This window comes from Atta colombica, unplaced genomic scaffold (assembly GCF_001594045.1).
Source record: "Atta colombica isolate Treedump-2 unplaced genomic scaffold, Acol1.0 scaffold105, whole genome shotgun sequence".
Lineage (NCBI taxonomy): Eukaryota > Metazoa > Arthropoda > Insecta > Hymenoptera > Formicidae > Atta > Atta colombica.
Genome location: NW_017259190.1, coordinates 2,764,512 through 2,787,098, shown reverse-complemented (window position 1 = coordinate 2,787,098; position 22,587 = coordinate 2,764,512). Strand labels below are relative to the sequence as shown.

The window sequence follows — 22,587 nt, the reverse complement described above, 5'->3', positions numbered from 1 at the left end:
AGTCATTTTTTCTGTGTAAGTACGTATGTTTAAAAATTTTTATATTCTCGAGCGAAATTTAAAGTAAGTACTTCGTATCTGAACCTAGCATTCTCACATTTCATGTAAGAAAAGATCTAATATTACATCTAATATTACATTTTGCACTAATAGAACCTTCGCCGTCTGTTCGGCTCGTGGCAAGTCTGCAATGTAAATGTTAAAGATGATTATGTTCGTCGATTTAATACCGTATTAAGCGTGCCGAATAATATATTGTGGCGTGCGATTCTGCTAAAAAACAATAAACGGTACTGTCTGCACCTGCCTGATGTTTGATCCCACGACCTTGCAAAGTGGGTCGCGCAACGGGGAAGGATATGATTATGTCGAGTTTAAAACGTGCACGGGCATAATCCACGTGTAACATACTTAACATATACGGAACAAAATGACGATGCGGAGTTTTGTACCTTTGTGACCCCGCGTACACCTTCGCTGACGCTGTAATAAAGGACAGATTTCAACCTCTCGCTCGCGTCGTTGATACTTTTTATATAATACTTTCACAATACATGATGCAGCATATAGGACTCGAAAATTGTATGTGGGAATATTTTTCCGAATGACTCCATATAAGTCATACATAGACAAATCATCGCAGTAATTTTAATTTTCTTCTCACAATTAACATTGTTCATGTAAATTTAATCATTGTGTTTAACTATATTGTATTTTCTATTGAAGTTTTGTCAACAAAAAATAAGTTTAAGTGAAACTGAGTAAATATCTTTTGTTTTCTGGTGACCTTTAATGAATATTAAACACATCAATAATAAATCTTGAAGAAATACATATAGCTGTGGTATTGAAAAAGCATAATTTATAATTTAGTTTATTTTGTTAAATTATAACATTAAGTAAATAAAAAACTGTTAATTCTTGTTAACAAAAGTAACGAGAATTAGACGAATAGTAAGATTTGATACATATTTATAAAATGACTCCGCGTAATTATTTGACTGTACTGTATGCATTATTACACGATATGTACTTCGTGTTACATATAATATATTTATTAACTTTATTCACTAAATTTCCATTTAATTTATATATAAATTAAGATTCTTTTCCTTATATATGCCGGGATAATGAAACTCTATAATAAAATTCCATTCAAAGTATAATATATAGGTACTTTTTATTCTCAAAGTAATAAAAATTATTTATGCCATCATTTTACCGAACAGCTGAATTGGAGATCGTGATATCCATCGAAAGTCATGTCGATGCTAAACAGGTCTTTACGCACAATGTTTCTTCTGAGCAACGATACCAGCGATCGGCGTATCGATTATCGAGCATGCACCAGGGCGGCGTGTACTGAGATTACGTTGTCAGCCAGAGTAACAAAGTGCGACACGGGACACTGACACGGGAGTTAATAAACCCGCCATGTAACCCCGAGGAGACGAGGCTTGGGCTTCGCTCGGCGGGATCGATAACGCGTAATCAGAAGTATGCAAAACATCCGGGCAATCTCCGTCGGCAACATCGTGAATCGCGAGAGCCAATGGGGAATCGGATAACGAGCTCTCAAGACACTCTGCCGAATGAAGCCTATCTTGTGCTTAGACAAGTCAGGCACGTGCTTGAATGCAAATGACACTAGAGACTATTGGTCTCGTTAAACAGAACAAGCATCGCCAATATTGAGGCTAATAGAAATATAAGAAATTTTTCCATTTTAACTTTAAGTTATCTTATCTTTCTTTGTCAAAGCGAGAAAGGTAGGATAATATTTTTAAACGCGAAACATATTCTCATCTTACTTAAATTATTATACTATCTAAAGGTTAAGAACCTTATATTAAGTTATGCTAAGAAAAAGAACTTTTTCAAGATCGATGAATAATGTTAAAGTTCTTTTCTTAATATCAAAACAAAAGCACATTGTTGTGCCAGAAAAGAATGAAGTTTATTCCGAACTGTCGAATTATTTTATTTGAATCCTGATAAATTAACTACTCCAATATCAATCTTATTATTCTTATTATTATATTATTTACTACTTATTAGTAATTATAAACTTATAAGGAGTAGAAACTCGGAGAACGATGAGGGACTTTGATAGTGGGGTGTTAAGCGACCACTTAGACGGCTTATCGCTAAATCTGCTAATATAAGAGTAATTATAATATTATTAATAACATATACATATAATAACAATCCGTTTATGTGATTGTAGATGCGTTAAACAAGCAATAAAGTACAGCATATTTCCCTGTGCGCGGGAATAAACCAGTTTCGGGTTCGATATTATTTACGGCCTAAAAAGCATTTGCTATTTAAGGCAACAGATAACGTAGTAAGTGCCGCTATTTCGATTTGGAATGTTAATTTGCATCGTGTTGATAAACAGGATGTCTGCATTTATGATAATAAAAAAGGGAATTTATTGGGTTTTTTGACTCTGAAAATTCGGAGAATATCTACTTTATACGTTGATAAATGATGTGTCTCTATGACTACGTTTATACAGTTCGATTTACGTCGAAATTATAACATCGACGTTATGAAATTGGCCAATCATAACTATTTCTCTGAAGAATGGAATATAACTTCGACATAAATTGAGCCGTGTAAATGTGATCTGTATGTTAATATATAAATTAATAAATTGGGGAATTATTAAAAACAAATTAAATATGTTAAAAAAATTTAGTATTTGTTGTTGGATCAAAAGGATGATAAAAATACCGATTAAATATTTAAATCTAACTGATATAGCAATTAATGATTCTTATCTTTAGCAAAAGTATTTCCTTAATGTTTCCATTAATTATATATTCCATTAATTATATATTTCTTATCTTGAAGAAGTAAAGAAGGAGCAAAATGACAGGAAATAATCTGAGTACGAAAAGATTTTGTTAAAGTATCCATAAATTTAGCTAAATACGAATCTGAAAGTAATTTTGTTGGATCAAAAAAGATTTTGATATTTAAGCAACTAATTTGAGCAGCCTACATAATTATTTGGATAATCCAACAAAATTATTCTCAGATTCGTATCTAGTTAAATTTTTAGATACTTTAATACAACTGTCCTTCCTGTGCAGCTTAAACCAATCAGAAACTCGATCTTTAATCAGCTACAGATAAAAAAAATATATTTAATATCAGGAAATGTGATTTTATATAATTATAGAAAGTATGTAAGAATTTGTGTCGCTGATATTAAATACTAATCGAAAAAACGACTTCTCGATACGCTCTGGTACACAGCGTAAGTCAGTTCATTGAATGTTAATGTCCGGATTAGTCGACGGGTCTTGCAAGGAAGTGTATACGATGTGTACGTGTAAGGAAGTGGCGAGTAAAGCGCGCCGATCGAGGTATCGAGATATCGACGTGTAGTAATGTATCTTAGCATTGTGCCACCGTTCGCTAGCAGCATCGAAACAGACCACACGCGCGGTAATATCATGATATGTTGTCGCAACTAAGTTAATAATTATATAAGCAGTCCGCTTGACCTTCCTTTAGCCGGAGGCATATTGATGAGTTACTTAGAAAGAGGTGAATAACTTCACCGGCCATTCATCTCGCATTTGTATTATTGTAGTTTTCGCTTATACATATGAAACATATTACAATGTCTTTGCGAAAGAAAACATAATTATTTTGATGATCTAAATAAAACTTATTTCAGATATCTAGCCAAGTTGTAAATACTTTAGCAGAGCTGTTCTTTCTGTATATATCAAATTTAGCACTATAAAATAATATACTTTTAATATCAGTTATCAAATTTGGTACTATAAAATTGTATCTTTGTACTTTTAATATCAATTGATATAAAAATGACGAAAATTTTGTCATTTCAAGGTTAAGATAGGTTTTATTATTTTATTATCTTTTATATTGGTATTCAATATATTTTGAGTGAGAAATTTTCGGAAATTATTTATTTTTAAGATATACGAATGTATCGAATTTTTGAAAAAAAAAAACTTGATAGATCAAGATTTTGTCTATAAATTTAGACTATAAAAGTCGAACTTTACGCGTGCAACGACTGCTAATGCGACGATCGTTTATGCATATCGGAGAGTGATTTACATCGTCATGAGTTTTACACGACGAACATCATAAAATCCAAAACGCGCGACGCGATATTACGATGCCGTTTAACGAGTCCACGCGCGATCTTATCGCAAGCAAGAACTACACGCGAGATACATACCCGGCGCCGATTATTAAAATCTCACTTTATGTCGGTGATTGCGCAATTATGCAGATTATCGTTCGCATTCGTATTAGACTTTCAGCCCCAGTGGTTGGCAGTGGGGCTGCAGGCGGATCATTGCATAATTATGCAAATCGCCTCCCTCGTTAATACCAAAAACGTTCGGACGACACCTCCTGCGGATAATCAGCCTATAGTGTGCTCTCTTCAGCCGACTCGACCACCATGACCTCACCGTTCCCGATTTAGCTCTCGATGCGGCACCGCGTACACCTGCGCAATTGATGCAACGATGGGTCTCAAGGGACCTTGTCGCACCTGACGCGTCGACCGTGCCGGTTCTAAGCACGGCTGTTTATGTTATGCCGTGTACGGAAAGTGTGTTACGTGACGCGGCTGTTTTTCGATGCCGTCGCTGAAGTTGACACAGCACTTAGCTTCTATGTGTCTGGTATTGTCGCGAAGAAAATAAAATGCCTTGCCAACTGCGCATTTTTCTTTATATCACCCTACAATTGTGTTTGCGCAAAAATCTGCGTCGTTAATTAAATTTGAAGAATCTGCGTCGCGATCTGCGTCGTTAATTAAATTTGAAGAACATATTTCCGAGTCATTTTTCAAGATCGCATATCTAAAAAGATTGAGATAATAGGTAAAAATTCTATAGGTATAAATTCTATAGGGAAAGAATAGTTTTGCTGAAGTTTACTGAAGAAAAAAAATTTAGCTAGATACAAAAACAATTTTATTAGACCATTACAATAATTAGGATGTTCAATCTGATTGTTAGAATGTTAAAACTTTTTGCAGCATTGCTCATTATGCTACTTACATAATTATTTGGATGATTCAATAAAATCATTTTCAGATTGGTACTTAATTAAATTTTTAGATACTCTTCAGTAAAGTGTAGTAAACGATGCTTCTTTCGTATTATGAAAAAAGCAGTTTAATTATTCTAAGCTATTTATATATATATTTATTATAATTATTCTAAGCTGTTTAAGCTGCACTTACTAGAATATCAACATTTTTTGCATTGCTTATTATGCTTGAATTTCTCGCATAATTATTTTGACGGCCCAACAAAATTATTTTTAGATCTGCTTCTAATTAAATTTTTTAAAAAATTCGTTCTTCCCATGTCCATCCATATCGAGAAATCTCTACAATGTTCTTACACGTACAGGATATGTCGCCACATAACCCGTACGCATTTACATATGCATATGCGATTCTGTCTAAGCTCGATCGAACGAGTATTCCATGCGGATGCGCAATATTGAACGATCGGAAAAATTAAGTCGTCGCGAAAGTGGGTCCGATCGAGCGAGCTGCGGCTTGAAGGATGACTTTTCGCCGAGCGCGAGCGAGCCGCTCGGTTGCGAGAGCCTTCGAGGCATCATTAATCGCTCGTTCGCGTAATTAATTACTTCTAACCGGCGCAACGATTGGCACGAAACCGTGCTGCGTGCGCCCTGCCGAGGGAAATCTTCGTGTAACCTGCTCGCATCATTTTTTCATTTCGCCAACGTGTTCGCGGATCTCTCGCGTTTCACTGACCTCTGGTCTATCCCTTGCGCCTTTTTCGCAGCTGTGGGAAAGTTCTGGATCACAATTCACAATATTGTTATAGTCAGGATTAGATAATGGAACAGGAAATGAGTTCGGGAAGTTAAAGGGAGATCGATAAAGAATCGTATGTTCTATCATCAGGCTACTTCAGGCAAATTCATTAGTAATTTTTAGAATTTTCTCATGTTGTTGTTTTTTTCTCGAATTGTGAATGATTTGCGAAAAAGTCGCCTATGTCGTCACTTTTGTTTAATCGCGCTTTTTAATTCCGACGAAATGACCACCGCTTCTTTAGCTTCTGTCGTATAATCATAACGGTATAAAGTTAACTTAATGTCCCACATATCGCGAAATATGCGTATAGCGCGTATGCGTAAGCGTCGGAAAAAGCAGTCGGAGGCGTGCAGAGCTATCTGCGAGTCTCGTTGAATATGCAAATCGCGATCGCGACCGATCTGGACGACAGGCGAACTTGCTTAAAACGGAGCGAGAAGGCGGAATACAGAAATTGGAAAGTGACACGGATATTCGCGTGTCACTTTATTGCTTGCTGCGTTTATAGGCACCGAACTGACGCACGAACAAATTTACGAATCGTCGCAGATCCAGCGAATACGATTTCGCGTGAGAGATGAGAAATATATCGCGCCTACGTTCCAACACCTACATCGAAACCTATATACGACGCGTATACAGGATGTCCCAGCTTCGTCGTTAAATTCTTTAACTAATTTTTAGCTGATTACTATTGTTTGTAATAGAAAACGTAAATAAGTAATTGAAGAGGAAGAATATTTTGCTTATTAAATTTTGAGAATGAAAGTAGATAAAAAAGGAAAAAATAAAATGAAATTTCTTAATTTCTAAGTTAATGATCGAGTCTAAATATTCAAAGAATTCTTAAGGAGATTTTCATATAATTTTTTTGAAGAGATCATTCAAAATCTATTTTCCAAATGTTCTGTACTTTCTCCATAAAATGTTTTATAAAATTATATAAAATTATAGGCCTTAATAGTTTAATTAATAAAATTGTATTAGTTTTAATTTTTGAAATTAATAACAGTACTTGTTAACGCATTCTCTATATATTTGTGTATTGTCTCCGAACTAAGGTCTCCGCAGAGAGGAATATCAAACATGCTATTTAAGGATTGCCGTTGATTCTTCGTCGCCGTATCGAAGCCGTGGGCTCTTGACGAGGTTATACCAAAGCAAATCTCGCATCTCTCAGGGCTATCAACGGTACCCTGGTTCCCTAGCAGGATGTTACACGGGTGGTTTCGTATATAGGCACCGTGGAAGAGGCCAGGCTAACGTGGCGTTATGCGATCCTGCGGAAGGTTTCCGTGATGGCACACCGGGCATAGAGCATCGTGGCTAAGAGGCAGCCTAAGCTCGAAATATCAATAAATAACCTATCTGGCAATATTATCTCAGCGGTTTTATGCCCCACGGAGCGGGGAATGCGATCCAGTTCCTACATATACCTCTAGCTGCTCCTTTCCTTTAACCCAAGCGAAACAACCAGCCTGGCCTCTACCAGAGTGAAGGTGTGAATGATCCGCCTACCATAAAGCAAAGTGCATCTAGCTTCCAAAGCATGCTCTTTTTCTCTCTTCTCTCCTTCTTTCCTTTTATCGGAAAATATTCAAAGGACTTTTTTCCCATTCGTATTGTTGTTATCCTATTACGTTTTTTTTTTTCACAATATCAAGGTGACTGATTTTGATCCTCAATACGCAGGAATTTAGCATCTCATTATAGTTCTGATTTCCTCTTCATCATCACTTTCGTCAATTGTCTTTAATTACAATCGACTCGAGCCTTAAAATACTTTGATTTCATTTTGTAACATACAACTGATCATTTGTTATAACTTTTGTTTGCTTTTAATATTACGATGTCAAGAAACTGTTTTTCAAGCAAAATTATTTTTAAATCTGTATCTAGCTATAATAAATTTTTCAATATTTTAGCAAAATCATTTTTTCCGTATGTTCACAATATAATACAGGACTGAGTGACTATTATATCTTAGTACACGGAAAGAATTTTACTGAAACGATTTTACTGAAATATCTTTTTAGATACTTTAGCTAGATATAGATTTATAAAATATGAACATGAAAATAATTTCATTGGATTAAAATAATTATATAGAATATTTAAGCACAATGATGAACAATGCTGCAAAAAGTTTTAACATTCAAGCAATCACCTTGAAGGCCTTACATATCTTCTGGTTTTCCTTCTGAATACACCATCACTATACTGTTAGCATTATACTTCACACGTTACTCCTCGTATCTCAATTTTACAATTCACCGGCCCTAATAGCACGAACGCGATCACGCTCGATCAGTTGCGGCGCGTGCAGACACGCTGGCTATCAACGCGCAAAAAGCATCGATGTCGGCCAACTCAATCCGGTATATCGAGTCGTTGTACAGAGCCGCGAACACGCCCGTGTCGAGTGAGCTAATAAATTGTAATGAACCGACCAGCCGGTCTCTCTCTCTCAGATTGCGGGTGTAGTGCACATGGTAAGTGTAGAGCAAATGCCATTTTATATATATAGTGTGAACTTTGAAAACGGAATACATTTCTCTCGCGTCGCGGGTGGGTGGGTGCGCATCTATGTATAGGTCAATTCGTGTCGATGTAATGTGCACGATGCAGGCGGTGTGCGATCCCGTCGCATGCCAGGGATTTGCCCTATGATAGACTTATCCTTTCCACGCGTGAACGTACATTCACCTCTTCGAAATCCACATTGCCCGTCAATGCCGCGCCGATCCCAACAAATCCGTACTGATCGCAGCATGCGATCGGAATCCTCACGATAGCATACTAATTGCTCCACATGTTTACGGAAAGTATTCGCGGTAAATGTGTGATTATTATTCCGCAGCAAGTTATAAAATTTCTTTACAAGGGAAGAATGGCTTTGTTAAAGTATCTAAAAATTTAGATACAGATTTGAAAATAATTTCATTCGAACCGTTTAAAATAATTATGTAAAACGCTCAAATTATTATAGTTGCTAGAATGTTAAAATTAATTTTGCAGCATTGTCATCATTCATCTTTCAGGAATTTTATACTAGAAGATAGTGATCAATTATTTTAAATATTAAAAACACGCATATTAAACCTCATATAGTGTCTTAAAAATAAGTAAAAGCACTACTTTTTAGTATTAAATTTCTGAAGGATAAGTGATGACAATGTTGTGGTAAGTATTTTTAATATTCAAAGTAAGTAATTTTTGGCATTAATTGACTAATATTAAATTTTATAAAGCCACGCACTTACATTCTACATAATTATTTTGATGGCCCAACAAAATTATTTTCAAGTTTGCATCTAGCTAAATTTTTAGATATTCAAAGAAAACCGTGTTATTTCATGTACATATTTTATTATTAAGAACAGATATTTGCATGAAGAATGTTAGACTGTATTCACAAAGGCGATATTACAAGTTTGAAAAAAATTGCGTGACTAAATAACGTGTGCCATGACACTCCATAATTATCATCGTTGCTACACAATGGACACTGTACGTGTAAGTAATTGTCCTGATTGTTGGCTACCGCGAAACGGCGGTATTAATCGGCGAGTAAAGTAGATAGATAGATAGATAGGCAGATAGATATACAGACAGATTTATTCTATCCTCGGATAAATCCCCTACGGACAATCAGAGATTGTGCGGACATAACTTACAACTCAATACACTATAGACGTATACGATTTAAAGTTGAATGCAACGCGATAACACGTAAATTCCTCGAATAAGCATGACGAAAGTGAGACATTAGAATGATTTGCGATTATCGGTTTATTATATGAGTGGGAAGCACAATGTTCGTACATTTAAATAATACCATCAAAAACAGGTGAGACAGACTAAAACTCGTGTCTAAAAAAACACTATCAGAAAGAAGAGGGTTCCATGTGGCGGTGTCGGCGGTGGTGGCGGCGGCACAAAATGAAGAATACTGTTTTCGTTTTACGGCCATTTATTATTAATTAGCACGGTATAAGGCAAGCCGCGCCACAGGGATCCGCACCTTTCCTGCCGGGTTACGGTGAAGTTAATGGGCCTTTTTTGCGCGTGCCCTCTCCAGCCTAGCCCCTCTTATCCCGTCTCTCTTGCCGACCCAGTCCTGTCTTCCTTTCGCTACGTTGTTGGTCTCTTTTATGCCGGCGATCGTTGCGAAAACACCCTCGCCTCCACGAAGCGAAGCGAAGTGCAGCCGTTCACGGCGGTAAAGAGCGCGAGAGAAAACACGCATCTTTGCACTTGGGCGTGGATTAGTCGGTCGGTCGATCGGTCGGTCGGTTGGTCGTCCGCGACATTATTGCTCGTTTCTTTCCGGTTTCGTTACCGGATGGCGGCTGCACGCGTGAATGTTCCGAGATATGATAATAATGCTCGATCATCTCGCGCACGTAGCTTCCAATCGTGGCCGAGCGCGTCCAGTTTTAAACGCTACTCGATTCGGACGCGCGCGCAAATACCTACGACGAAGATTTCGACGTACGTAACTGCACGATCGGAAATTAACGACGAAGGATAATACACCAACTGAAATTGATATTTTACTTTCATTTTGATATGAAATTATATTGTAATATTATCTGTGATTATAAACTGTGTAGGTCATATATACTAGAAAAAGAATATATCTGATTGTATTAATTAGAATTCTAGTTGAAAATAGATACATCAGAATTTTCTGGTTGAATGCATTAGAATTCTAGATGAAATAATTAAAATTCTGATTGATATGATATTTTCGTTTATTTTCAAAAATTTTTCTCAATTTTAGACAATATTCTTGAGAATAAAATAAGGTCAAATAAAGTCGTTCTTTTTAATTAATTTTTTTATCATAGAAATTAGATTAATTAGAAACTTTATAATGAGAGAAAGGAAGATATATGTATTCTTCTTCTGTACTGTCTCTTTATATTGTTTCATACTATAACTTTAATTGAGATTATAAAGTGAAAGAGTATAAGTTTTAGAGTGAGATAAAAAATATATACAAGGAGAAAGTATGTACTTTTTTCTCTCTCTAGGACTTTGTCAAAATAGCGAAAACAATTTAAATTTAATTATAATTCATAGAAAATTATTTCAACAATGTCATCGATTAATTACAATTAATTTTATATGTAGTATACACACACATACACACACACACACACACACACACACACACACACACAAACACACACTATTTTATAGATTATACGACATATTTTGAAGTAGGTAGATTGGCATTATGCAGCTAACATAAATTTGTCAAAAATCTCGGAACTTTTACATTTGAAAAATGATACTTAGCGCCTTATAATTACACAGTTGCGCAACGAGAAGTCTCGGTCCTGCCGTGAGAAAATGAGTCTCCGGCGAGAACGGGCGGACACTCCATCGGTGCACGCTGCAGTCCGTTTGCTCTTAGTCGTATAACTCGTTCGGCGAGAGGAAAGAGGGATAAGGTGAACGAGGTGGACGTGGGGGAGGAGGGTACGGTTTCGATGGCCGGCGAACGAGCGAAAATGTGTTGGCTGCGTTCGCTGTCGAACGCGGCGGGAGAGGCAAATGGGTTTCGTCGTGTCCCAGGGCGACGTGGCCGCGATTAATGACGAAGTGCGAAAGCACCAGTCAGACTGGGTATTAACGGAGGCGAAATGACAGAAAACGGAACGCGGAGAGATTGGGCGAGGGGGATAATGGCGCGGCGGAGAATGAGAGAATGTGAGGAGTGAAGAAGAAAGACAGAAGAGACTGTACGCAGCAAGCGAATATAGATTCAATAAATAGATCGTCCGACGAGATAAATGTCCTAATAACTAGCTTAGGCTCGCACACCCCGTTTGCAACAGGACGATCATTAGCCTACGATCACACGGAGTGTATAAATTCGAGACGTCGTCTCGGTTCAATTCACTCTACTCATGCTCGCTGCTCGCACGACGCACAAACACCTGTCACGAACACCGATCAGTGCACACACGCGTCGTATAACGCGTTGTGTAACGACACGCCGACCCACCGTGAGACCGTCGTGGACGCGTTTCACGCTCGCCTTCTCTGGCTATTGTAGCTTCTTTCTCGCGTCGGCAGCTCTCGATCAAACCGCCGACGACACGCTGTGGTCCATTAATCTCTCATCGATGGCACTGATACTAATCGTACCTACAAACTATTCAACGCCTCTCGCAACACGTGTATCAATCTTCAGCAAGTTATCGTATTGTCCGGTCCAATTCTTTCGAATAAATCCACCGATTCGTTCGGGGCGTGAAGAATTTGAAGTGCTTTCAAAGTACATGTTCGCAATTTTATTTCTACGTTATTCGATCTTCTCGTAGCACGTGTATCAATCTTGAACGAGTTATTGTATTGTCCGGCCGAATTCTTTCGATTAAATTCGTTGATTCGTTCAAGGCGTGAAGAAATCGATAGAATATCAAGTAAGTTAAGTGTTTTAAGTATTTTTAAAGTATATTTCGCAATTTCGTTGTGAAAATTTGTACGTTTAATCTTCCGCTGGCAATATTGGACTTTAAAAACAATAGATTCTTGTGAATTCTGATAGATAAATTTCAATCTGTAAAAAAATAAGTAAAGTGCAATCTGATTTCTATTATGGTAAAAACTCGTTGTTAAAGCTTTCACAAATATGTAAAATTTTTTCTTATTTTCATACGGACAATATAAAAATTTGAACAGAAATTCAAAGCCCAGATTACGAACAAAAGGATCAAGTTAAATTTGAAACGTTCCGTGAGTATCCGTGTGTATATTGTCACTTTTAATGTGAATAAAATTATGTTACTAGTCATCTAATGTATGTATCGTTAAAATTTTTAATTGATTTCTTCATTTCTTTGTAAGCGAACATTTAATTATTTTTAATACTTTTCTTAAGAAAATAAATTGTCCCGTCACAAACTGAAAGTAATATTACATCAATGTTATAATTTTGCACTCAACAATTTAATTAAATATAACATAACACATAGTATTACATAATGATTACATTGTTGAGAAATTAAATCGTAACATTAATAATATTATTTTAGTGTCGACTGGGTGATATTACAAATGAGATATGTACTTAAAATGTCAACAGTGACATCATCGAAATTTAGTTCATTTAGTTATTCTGAATGAACAACTAAGAATAAGTCGACATTTTAAATCATCGAGTCATCATTCATTAACGCAAATTTGATTAGTGAAATCGTTATAGCGATCGATTCTTCCGTGGCTTGCGGCACCGATAATAAATCCATTCGCTCACGACTCATACGGTGGAAATGGTTTCAAGTGACGAGCGAATATCAGAACGTGCGAGCGATACGCGAACAGCGGCAGAACAATGATGTGATACACTAAGCATTCGTTATTTATGACGTGTTTGTCTAATTAGATAATAACGTCGATATTTTATATTCGTGCGGTCACCTGAAGCACGGATTACTCGCAACACGGCCGGTTGCAACTGCGACCTTCGCCGCCACGCCGCAAATCGTTACGACCGTAACACGCGACTCGCGGTAAATCGATGCAGATGAGAAGCGGTGAGAACGCGTGTTAATAACACGTGCTCGCGCGTAATCAAGTTAGAGGATCGCGGGAAATTAAAGGAGTATGCTCGCCGCCGCGGTGCGTCGCCTCAAAGCGACGAAGTCGTTCAGATTCATACTGTTACTTTAAATGCAATGTGGATACGCAATCGGAATACTAAATGATCAATTAATCAAAAGAGAAGCAAAAAAAAAAGATGTGCGAGTCTTGACACACTGAATATCGCTTTAGTGTTTTATATGACGTCGCACGCGTATATTCCACGCGAAATTGAATACCTGGCGGGCAAGCGATTCTTGACGAGTTGCGCAATCGAGGAATAACGATCGTTCGGAGATTTACTGCAAGGAAAAATCACCTCAGGCCACGGCGGAACGGAGAATTATCTATCATTCGGGTTAAATGTTACGTCCGGTGAAGTCTCGCGGCCGCGGTTTCGACTTATTTCTCAAGAGAGGAGGCAGTGGGCTTTTATGTCGATGATCGTTCGCGGATGCCGTATCATTACTCTTCATACGGGACCCCGGCGACGTCCGACAGCGAAAGCTCCGTTATGGAGTAACGTCTATCCCGCTTAACTCGCAAGATCGACGAGCCTATCGTGCCTCGTGCAGATTCGAGTCTAACAATAACATCCGTAACTGTCTATTGTCATATATAGTGGCAAATGAACGCAGTAAGATAGCACTAAGGCAGTAATTTTAAGATGACAGAATTATGTACAAATATCATTAACTTCCCGAGTAACATTTGCAATAAATAAATATTAATAATTTTAACTTGTGAAGTTTTCATTTGCTTTTTTTTTTCAAAAAATATATATTAACAATTTGTAGAGATGTAATCCTATTTCAGATTTCCTTCTTTTGTTTTATAAATTCACACTCGTTTGATTTTTATGGAATTCTACGGAATAATTTAATAATGCTTTATTCGAATCTAAGATCAAGAATTAAAAAATATAAAAAATTTTAAATTCAAAACTTTTTTGTAATGGGAATCTTAGAATTTTGATGACAGAATCGAATTCAGCGATTTTTAACAAGATTTTCTTTAAGATTCTTTGTTAGAAAGCTCCCGTCCTCAAAAAGTAATAATAGATAGATTTTTGTTTCTAATTTAACATTTCACAATACCTTAAATGTATATGGTATTTGCAGAGCTTTTATAATTTTTCAGTCCATTAATTCATAATTTTTTTAAGTTCAATAATTGATAATTTTTTCATAATTTTTATCTTCTAACAAATAATTAATGAAGAAAAGGGGGATTAATGTTCGTCATGTATGAAGATTATTCATGCTGACGTGAGGTTAATAATAACAAATGACGAATTTAATATGAAAGTACGAGTCAAGTTGATTTAGCATGCGTGCCAGAGAGCCTATGTTGTTTCGCAGACTCGAGTTACAGGAATCTCGTGTTGCCTTGTCGTGCGTTGCGTGTGCGTTTGCATGACAGATACTCCGAAATACGCTTCCGCGCAGGCGTGGGCGACAGTGCGGTGTAATACTATCGCGTACTCGCCCGTTAAAGTCACGTTTTTCAGGTGGATGATAAGGCCGGCTAGGTACAGTTAGACGTGACGCAATTGCAACGGCAGTCGGCAACTCGGGTTAGAGCCCAATTACCAGCTTCTTCTGGTTCGTAGCGCGTACCACCGTGTTTGTGGTGTTATCGATTATAGACGCGTCATGGTGGATTACAGACGCGCGACAAAAATTGGGAAATTATTCGATCGCGGAAGCGAAACCATCTCTCGTGCGAGACGATCTCTCTCTCTCTCTCTCTCTCTCTCTCTCTCTCTCTCTCTCTCTCTTTTTCTGCCTTCGCGTCGTCAGCCTAATCCGCGACAATCGCATAAATACACAAGCGGAACAGGAATCTTGTAACGCCCTGTGATTCTCCGTATATTTCGCGCACGGTGGTCATCCTGATTAATGTCGCAGCCTGAACCTCTTTTCGAAGTAACGCGGATGATATGACTGTTCACGGTCTCGCACGATCGCCTAGATATATCATCGTATATTTTCTATTTGCGCGTATAATATTAAGACTTGGAAAAACATCGAACATAGTGTTTGAAGAACGAACGGGTTGAGTTTATGAGCTATGTACTTAGATTTTTTTCTTTCTTTAGCTATTGATTTATATCGTGATAAATGAATATACATAACTCAATCGAGAAATAGTAATGTTTAACAAGAAAATGAACAGATAAATTGCTTTTCAATTTACAATCCTATTATCAAACAAAATTTGAATTGCGATTCTTTAAAAAATAAATTAAAAAAAATATTAAATTATATTAAATTTATCATCATAAAATTATACTTTTAGAAGCTTTTTTCTACAAATACCGAAAAATTATTAAAAATAATTAGTTGCCTCCTCTATTTTATGTATACATAATTCTATTTTTTTCTTGTTAATGATTAACCGTTACATTTCCTCGCATGAAAACTTCTGGTATACCGTTTTTTTTTCAATCGATACACTACGATGTATCCGCGCGATTCCATTGACCTTTCTTAACGCCCGATTCATTGGCCGAGAGAGTTGAGATGCCAAAATCAATCAATCACCGGCCATCATCGTCGACATAACTCCGAGCTCGGTTGAGGCTTTAACCGTGTGAGTTAGTTAACCTTGCGCGTACCGAGGCGGTTCCGAACGCATAGATGAGAAAGGAAAAAAAATTCCTACCTGATTGATGTCGCTGCCCAAATCTCGTGCACTCTTGGCGCTTCTCAGCTGATATCCACGATACTCTCTATACCTCATAGTCACTTCGTCGTCAGTTAAGGCCCCGCTGCTGCCGCTCCTCGCGCTCTTCTTACTCTTCTCCTCTTTTGCTTTCTTCTCCTTCTTGCTGAACAGCTGCTTGACTTTGCTCATGGTGCCGCTCTTCTTCGCCGCCTTCTTCTCGTACTTTTTGTCGGCGGCGCCAGAAGGTGGTTTCGCTGTGACCAACGGCGGCTTTGACGACGAATCACTCGCGTATTTGTCGTACTTGCGTTGCTCGGACGTCGGGGTCAGATTCATATTACGATCAGTGTGTCGTCGCTCGTGCTTGATAAACTGTCGATTAACGAAACCCTCATCCTCGGACTCGAGCTGCTCCCGCCTATCCGCTTCCTGTGAGTCCCTTCTGTAATCGTTTTCAATCCCGGAATCGGCTAGCCGATCTTTTCGATCTGGATCGCTCAATCTAGTTTCGCGATGACGGCGTTCGGTGTGTCCTCGTATCTCCTGTCTCGCATGTCTCGACTTGCCCTCGTGATAAGTCCTAGGTGGTCTGGTCGGGATTGTTTCGGTGAATGTCTCCAAACGACTGACTGAAGACACCTTTCCTCGCGGACTGTCGGAATCGTCAAAATAGTCCAGCCGATTGCGCGATCGCCTCAACGGTTTCTTCGGATCATCATCCAGCTTGCGGTGCTCCTTTCTCATAGTGCGCGCTTCGTCGTAGCGAGTTTCGCAATGTATCGAATCCCTAGCGGTAGTATCTGAATCATATCGGCTAGAATTGTAACCGCCGCGATCGGTGCGTATTCGTGGAGGTGAGCTGTCGTAATCATCATGAATCGGATGTTTGTTACCGCTCGTGTACCTCTGCGTGGTACGTGTCTCTTTATAATACTTTGACTCTAGTTGACTGCTGGTCATCTGCGAGATATCAGTGTCGTAGTCATCATTTGGGCCTTCACGCAAGCTGTCTAGATGACGTTTCGCGAACGGTGATCTTTCTCTACGCCCATTTATCGTTGGGCTATCTAACAATGCGGTCGGGCGTCTCACGTCTCGCGCATTAACATAACTCGCTCGGCTACTCAGATTCTCGTGCGATCTCGTGGTGTACTCGCTTCTGAGCGCTCGCACCCTGGCGTTTTCTCCGACCTCATCCAATCGTTGCGTCGACTTGCTCATGCCGCGGATTGATTCGAAGGGTTTCTTTGTTTTCGGCAGATACGCGTCTCGATTGATTGGCCGGCTGTCGCGATCCAGGAAATCGTCGCTCTTCGAGAACTTGCGCTCGTTTAATTTTTTGGCGATGATCGGTGATGATAATTCGTCGTTCTCTCGTGACTCGCTGCGAAAGTGATTCATCGTCATTCCCTCGGGCACATAATGTGGAGACTTGTATGGGCTATCGTTTCTGATGGTTTGAAATCTCTCCTCGGGGCTGCTTCGATTTCGATCGCTGAGGAATGGTTTAAAATTGTCAGTATAACCTTCATGCGTTCGTGTCTCCACGATGTACTTATCGCCATATTTGTCCGTCCTGGTTTCCACGGTATAACCATCCCTTGGTTTTGTATCGAGGTAATCATTCGTTGGGATTTTGTTGGTGATCTTCTTCTCGTAGCCATACACTTTGCCATTGTCCTCATGTATTTCTTTCTCGAAGATATACTTCTCGCCGTTGCTATTAGTACGTTTCTCTGTGATGTAGGTATCCATATATCGCTTCGGTGATGCGATCCGATTCGGCGTGACCGGCGATGGTACTATCGGCTTGTCGATTATCTCATGCTCACTTGATTTTTTCACTGGTACATTCGCACTGTTCTTGGCGGCGAACATCTCGTCGGCCAGCAGTCTCGATTTGATCCTGGACTCCAGTAGATCTCGTCGAGCGCTCAATTCGGACGTTTTCGGTGAGATCCCACTCTCATTCTGTCTCGAGATCAATTCGCCACTATCTCTTCGTCTGGCGTCCATGCCATCAGCCCTACCTCGACCAGAAGTGTCCACGAACACGGTCGAGGTGTATTTTTCAGGTTTGTCGTAGAAACGCCTGTCGATCTCATCGAACTCGTGACGTCTCGTAACCTCGGTGGTCCTAGAAATGAAATCCTTTGAACCACCCAAGTGTTTGCCGAAGGGGCTGCTACTCTTACGGTCTTCCTCATATCTCGACTTAAAGGTGTTGATCTCATTGTTGCGACGAAGATCACTGTTGTACGAATAATCGGTCCTGCGGTACTCCTTCTCCGCAGGACTGTTTTCGCGAGAGGAGTCCTTCCTTTCAAGACCGAGACCCTCGTCGCTGTCAGAGTGACTTCGCTGAGCCTTCTTTTTATCTGGCTGTACTTGCGCGTAAATGACGTTGGTCTGCGCCGGCGGCGGGCTACAGGAGTCGTTTGGTCTGGTATACGAAAATGGTCGATTGTTATTGTGACCAAATCCCGGCGACGGCGATACCATCGTTCTCGTCAACTGTGGCGGTGGTGAACGATCATTGGACAGTCGATGGATCATCTTGTGAATAGTGGATTCTCCGTTGCGTTTTTGAAGATCGTACCGACTACTATGTAGCATACTATACGTGCCCGCTTCGTCGACCTCGTCTCCTTCGCGTTTTGATTCTTTTGAGGGCGAAGGAGTACGGCTGGTTTCCGTGGGCTTTCGATCGGTTTCTCTCTTCTCTTCGTTGTCTCTATCCTCGACGAATATGTGATGTTCGATCACTTTAGCCTCTCGACTAGGTGATCTATCAACAGACTCGTCGATGCGCACTTCGATCGTCGTTCCCTCGGTCGTTTCTTTCGCCTCGACGTCTTGCGATATCACCTCGTCGACATCGATAGCTGAGTTTGCTCGTTCCTCTTGTTTTTTGGGCTTCTTCGGTTCCGGTCGATTGTTGTTTTCGCGATCTGCACTTGCAGTGCCAAAGTGGAACGGCTGCTGATTGACGTGCGGCGACAATTCGATTATCGGTGATAGCTGCTTCTTCGCTCGTTGGCTGATGGTACTCAAATGCGAGCTCTCACTCTCACTGCCGCTTCGTTTACGTTGCGCACCGTTGCGCGTCCAGGAGCCTGCGTCACTCACGCTTCGGCCGACCGGCTTCCGGCGCCTCTCCAAACTCGGTGAGAAGAATCGTGCGAGCGAACCCTTCAGCTTCTTTGCACTGGCATCGCTGGCGCTCCTCTCCAATGGTTTCTTCTTGGCTCGCGGTGTGTCGAGGTCCGCATTCGCAGTTGTAGTGCCGATCTCCTCGCTACCGCGGCGAGATCTCACATCGATTGGTAGATCGGGACGTTTCTTATTACGACGCGCTGGCAAGGTGCTGAAGCGACCGGGCAGGCGTCGATTATCGTGTGCCACGCAGTGAAGACTGCCGGCTTGTTGCAGGACTAGGGCCGCTTCTTGTGCGAGATCCTCCTTACTTTTCGTGGCGATGTTCTCCTTATGGACCGGGGTGGTGATCAACCTACCTTCTCCATCGCTCACGAGAGCCGCGGTTACGCGCGGTGCACCACGTCCTGCAATTATGAGCACGCTGGTATTTAATGGCGCCTGATTTCATCATGCGCGATAATTACTTGAATGGTGTTGTATAAAAATATTAATTCTAATAAAATGCATTGTATTTTACTGGGTAAGCAATTTATGCATTGAATTTAATTTATAAATATATTATTTATAGTGAGTTTTATACAATATTTTACATAATATTTTACATAATATTTTTATAACACCGTTCATTTATGAAGAAAAGAAACAATATAAATCACGAAGAAAAGAAATCTTTGAGAAATAAAGGATTTATTTAAAATAAATTATTGAATTGAAATGTTTTCAGTATATATATTAATCTCTTTATTTATTATGTAAATAAAAATAAATCAATTTATGTTAAAATAATTAAATTCGATAATAATAATTATATTTCGCCAAAATAATAATATTTCTAATATTTTCTGGATAAAAGATAAATTGAAGATAAAAAGATAAACTATTTGTTTAAGATTTGATATTTCTTAGATTTTATATAAAATATATTGACAGTAGCATTAATAATGGCATAAATAGATGAAGCCAAAATTGGTTGCTTCATGATTTGACAAAGTCATGATAATAAATTTGTTCAATAATGAATTTTTTTTTATATCTCTACCAGTCACCGGTTCTATTTGTGAAAATAATAAGGTATAGGAATTGCTGAATTTTAATCATGAGGCATTCCGAAATGTTATCATTAGGCCTCAGGTTGACGTCTGATAAATTCGATCGGTTAATGAATTTATGTCGCGACCTTGCGTATAAATTAGCGATTTATGTTAAGTGGACGAGCACGTGATCATTAGTGGTTAATCACCAAGTTTAATCAAGCGCCAGTACACACAGCACAGAAGACACTGGTTGGCTAGCTAGAAGCTGAAAGCTAGAATCCGACGAGTAAGAAATTGCCGTCTTTCCGTCTCATCTTCCAAGCGCTACTTCTGCTAAATCTGAACCACCATTAATCCGCATTATCGTCTGATTCGCGATCGATATAATGCTTGTAATTAACGCTGTCATATTTATAAATAGGTCGCTTAATCAATAGCTCGTTAACGACCGTATCGACTTCTGCAAGATTGTTACGCGCTAATTCCATTTTTCCTTTTTAAATGACGATCACGAATATAATATGAAGAAAGGAACAACATTACATACATGTATACATATATAATATGTAATACATTTTATACAGTAATAACTTTAATAAAATTGGATGCTATATCGAATTAAAAAAAAGTATATTCAGCGGGAATGACAATAAATATTCATAACTTAACAGTCAAAAAACGAGGGTAATAAATTGAAATAGAGAAAAGATATGTGAAAAGTTAACATGTAATTAAAAATTTAATTTATATACGTTGTAAAAGTTTTCAATTTTAAATATTAAAAATTTTAATAAATGATTTAAAATAAAAATGAGAAAAATAAAAAAAATATTGTGTTTTAAAATTTGATGTATTATATAAACTGAAAAGTAGGCATCTTTATTCACGTTGTGTATCTTCAAATCTTTTGATTTTAAGTTTCAATAGAACGAAACACATTGATGTGGCATTAATTCAAGAGTAAAATGTCTTCATTGAGTTAATATAAGAGTAAAGAGTCTTTATCGAGTAAAGACTCTTCAAACCAAATTCGTTGATTTAAATGCATTGAATAACACTTTTTGGTGCTAATTAGGCATCTCCCATGAAATTTTCACTGTAGATAAAATCAACCTACACGTATAACTTGCATCTATCATTTTTATTCACGAATGGTTTATCTTACATAAGGAGAAAGCAGCGATCGTGGACGTCTTCCCACAAGCAAATAGGCTCAAATCTCTTCTTGCCTTAGGTAAGCGCTAATCGACATTGGGCGGATGAAAATTAATTCATTAGCGACTCTGTTATGCGCGTCGTCAAATAAATTAATTTCTCACTTGCGAATATATCTAACAAATCATTTCGCCACTTATGTTCGTTATATTCGTTTAATACATTAATAGAGTGAAAGAAAAAAGTTATTTGATGTATAAAGTCATAATAAGAGAATGCCAATGATACTCTAAGCATAATATTAATTAGTTATAATAAATGTAAATACAGCAAAAAAAAATTTAGTCTTTTTAAGGCTAAAAAAGACTTTGAAATGATTTAATGATCTTCTAATTCATTATCTTATATTCTTATCATTTTTATTGTATCTAATTATGCGTCTATAATTGCATATAAAGTTTCTAATTTATTCTTCTCTTATTAGAATAGAAATTAACTATGTTGATTTTGCAAATAAATTTTAGAATAGTCATTACATGAATTAATTGCATTTAGGAGAATTCGTGTTCCGCGTTCCACAAGGAACAAATGCTCCGCGGATGGTGCTTACAGCATTGGAGTCATTGATGGATTTATGGCATCATTGTCGCGATTTTAGTACCCGAACAGATACCTGGCTAACGGATGAAACCTCGCCGCGAAGCATCTCGTCGAGGTCATCAAAGAGAACCTCGAGAACGAGGTCGTCGCTCGGCAGCGATTAACGTCGCTCAGCGTCGCCTACCGAAGTCGAGTCTTCGTACTACTTCTTTTGGAGCTCCGCGAAGAATACACGGTGCACTATTTCCAGAAAGTTGCGTTTCTCTCGCCTTTCCTTGTGGGAACTCGTTGCCGTAGTGTAAACCACCTCGAAAACGCTTTTTCCTCGGTCGCTCGGTTTCCATAAACATGCAATTAGCAGCTTCTCGCGCGCCTTTGTCTCTCGAAGGTTTACTCCGTCTAACGGACTTCTTAAGCGTTTAACTAAGTTATGCCGTGCTTTCGAGGAAACGATATTTCCTCATTTCGAGACTTAGGGGCCTATTCTATAATTCTGTAACGATTCTAACA

General features: G+C 38.6%; 1 protein-coding gene across 4 annotated transcripts in view; it reads right to left on the bottom strand.

Moving 5' to 3' along the window:
* The window catches only part of LOC108690434, a 124,472-nt gene that overhangs the window by 81,592 nt on the left and 20,293 nt on the right, over nt 1–22,587 (bottom strand). For all 4 annotated transcript variants that reach the window (XM_018197729.1, XM_018197745.1, XM_018197736.1 and 1 more), the window contains one exon: nt 16,127–19,692. In XM_018197729.1, coding sequence (XP_018053218.1) covers nt 16,127–19,692 — 3,566 coding nt within the window. The remainder of the gene's footprint in view (nt 1–16,126; nt 19,693–22,587) is intronic.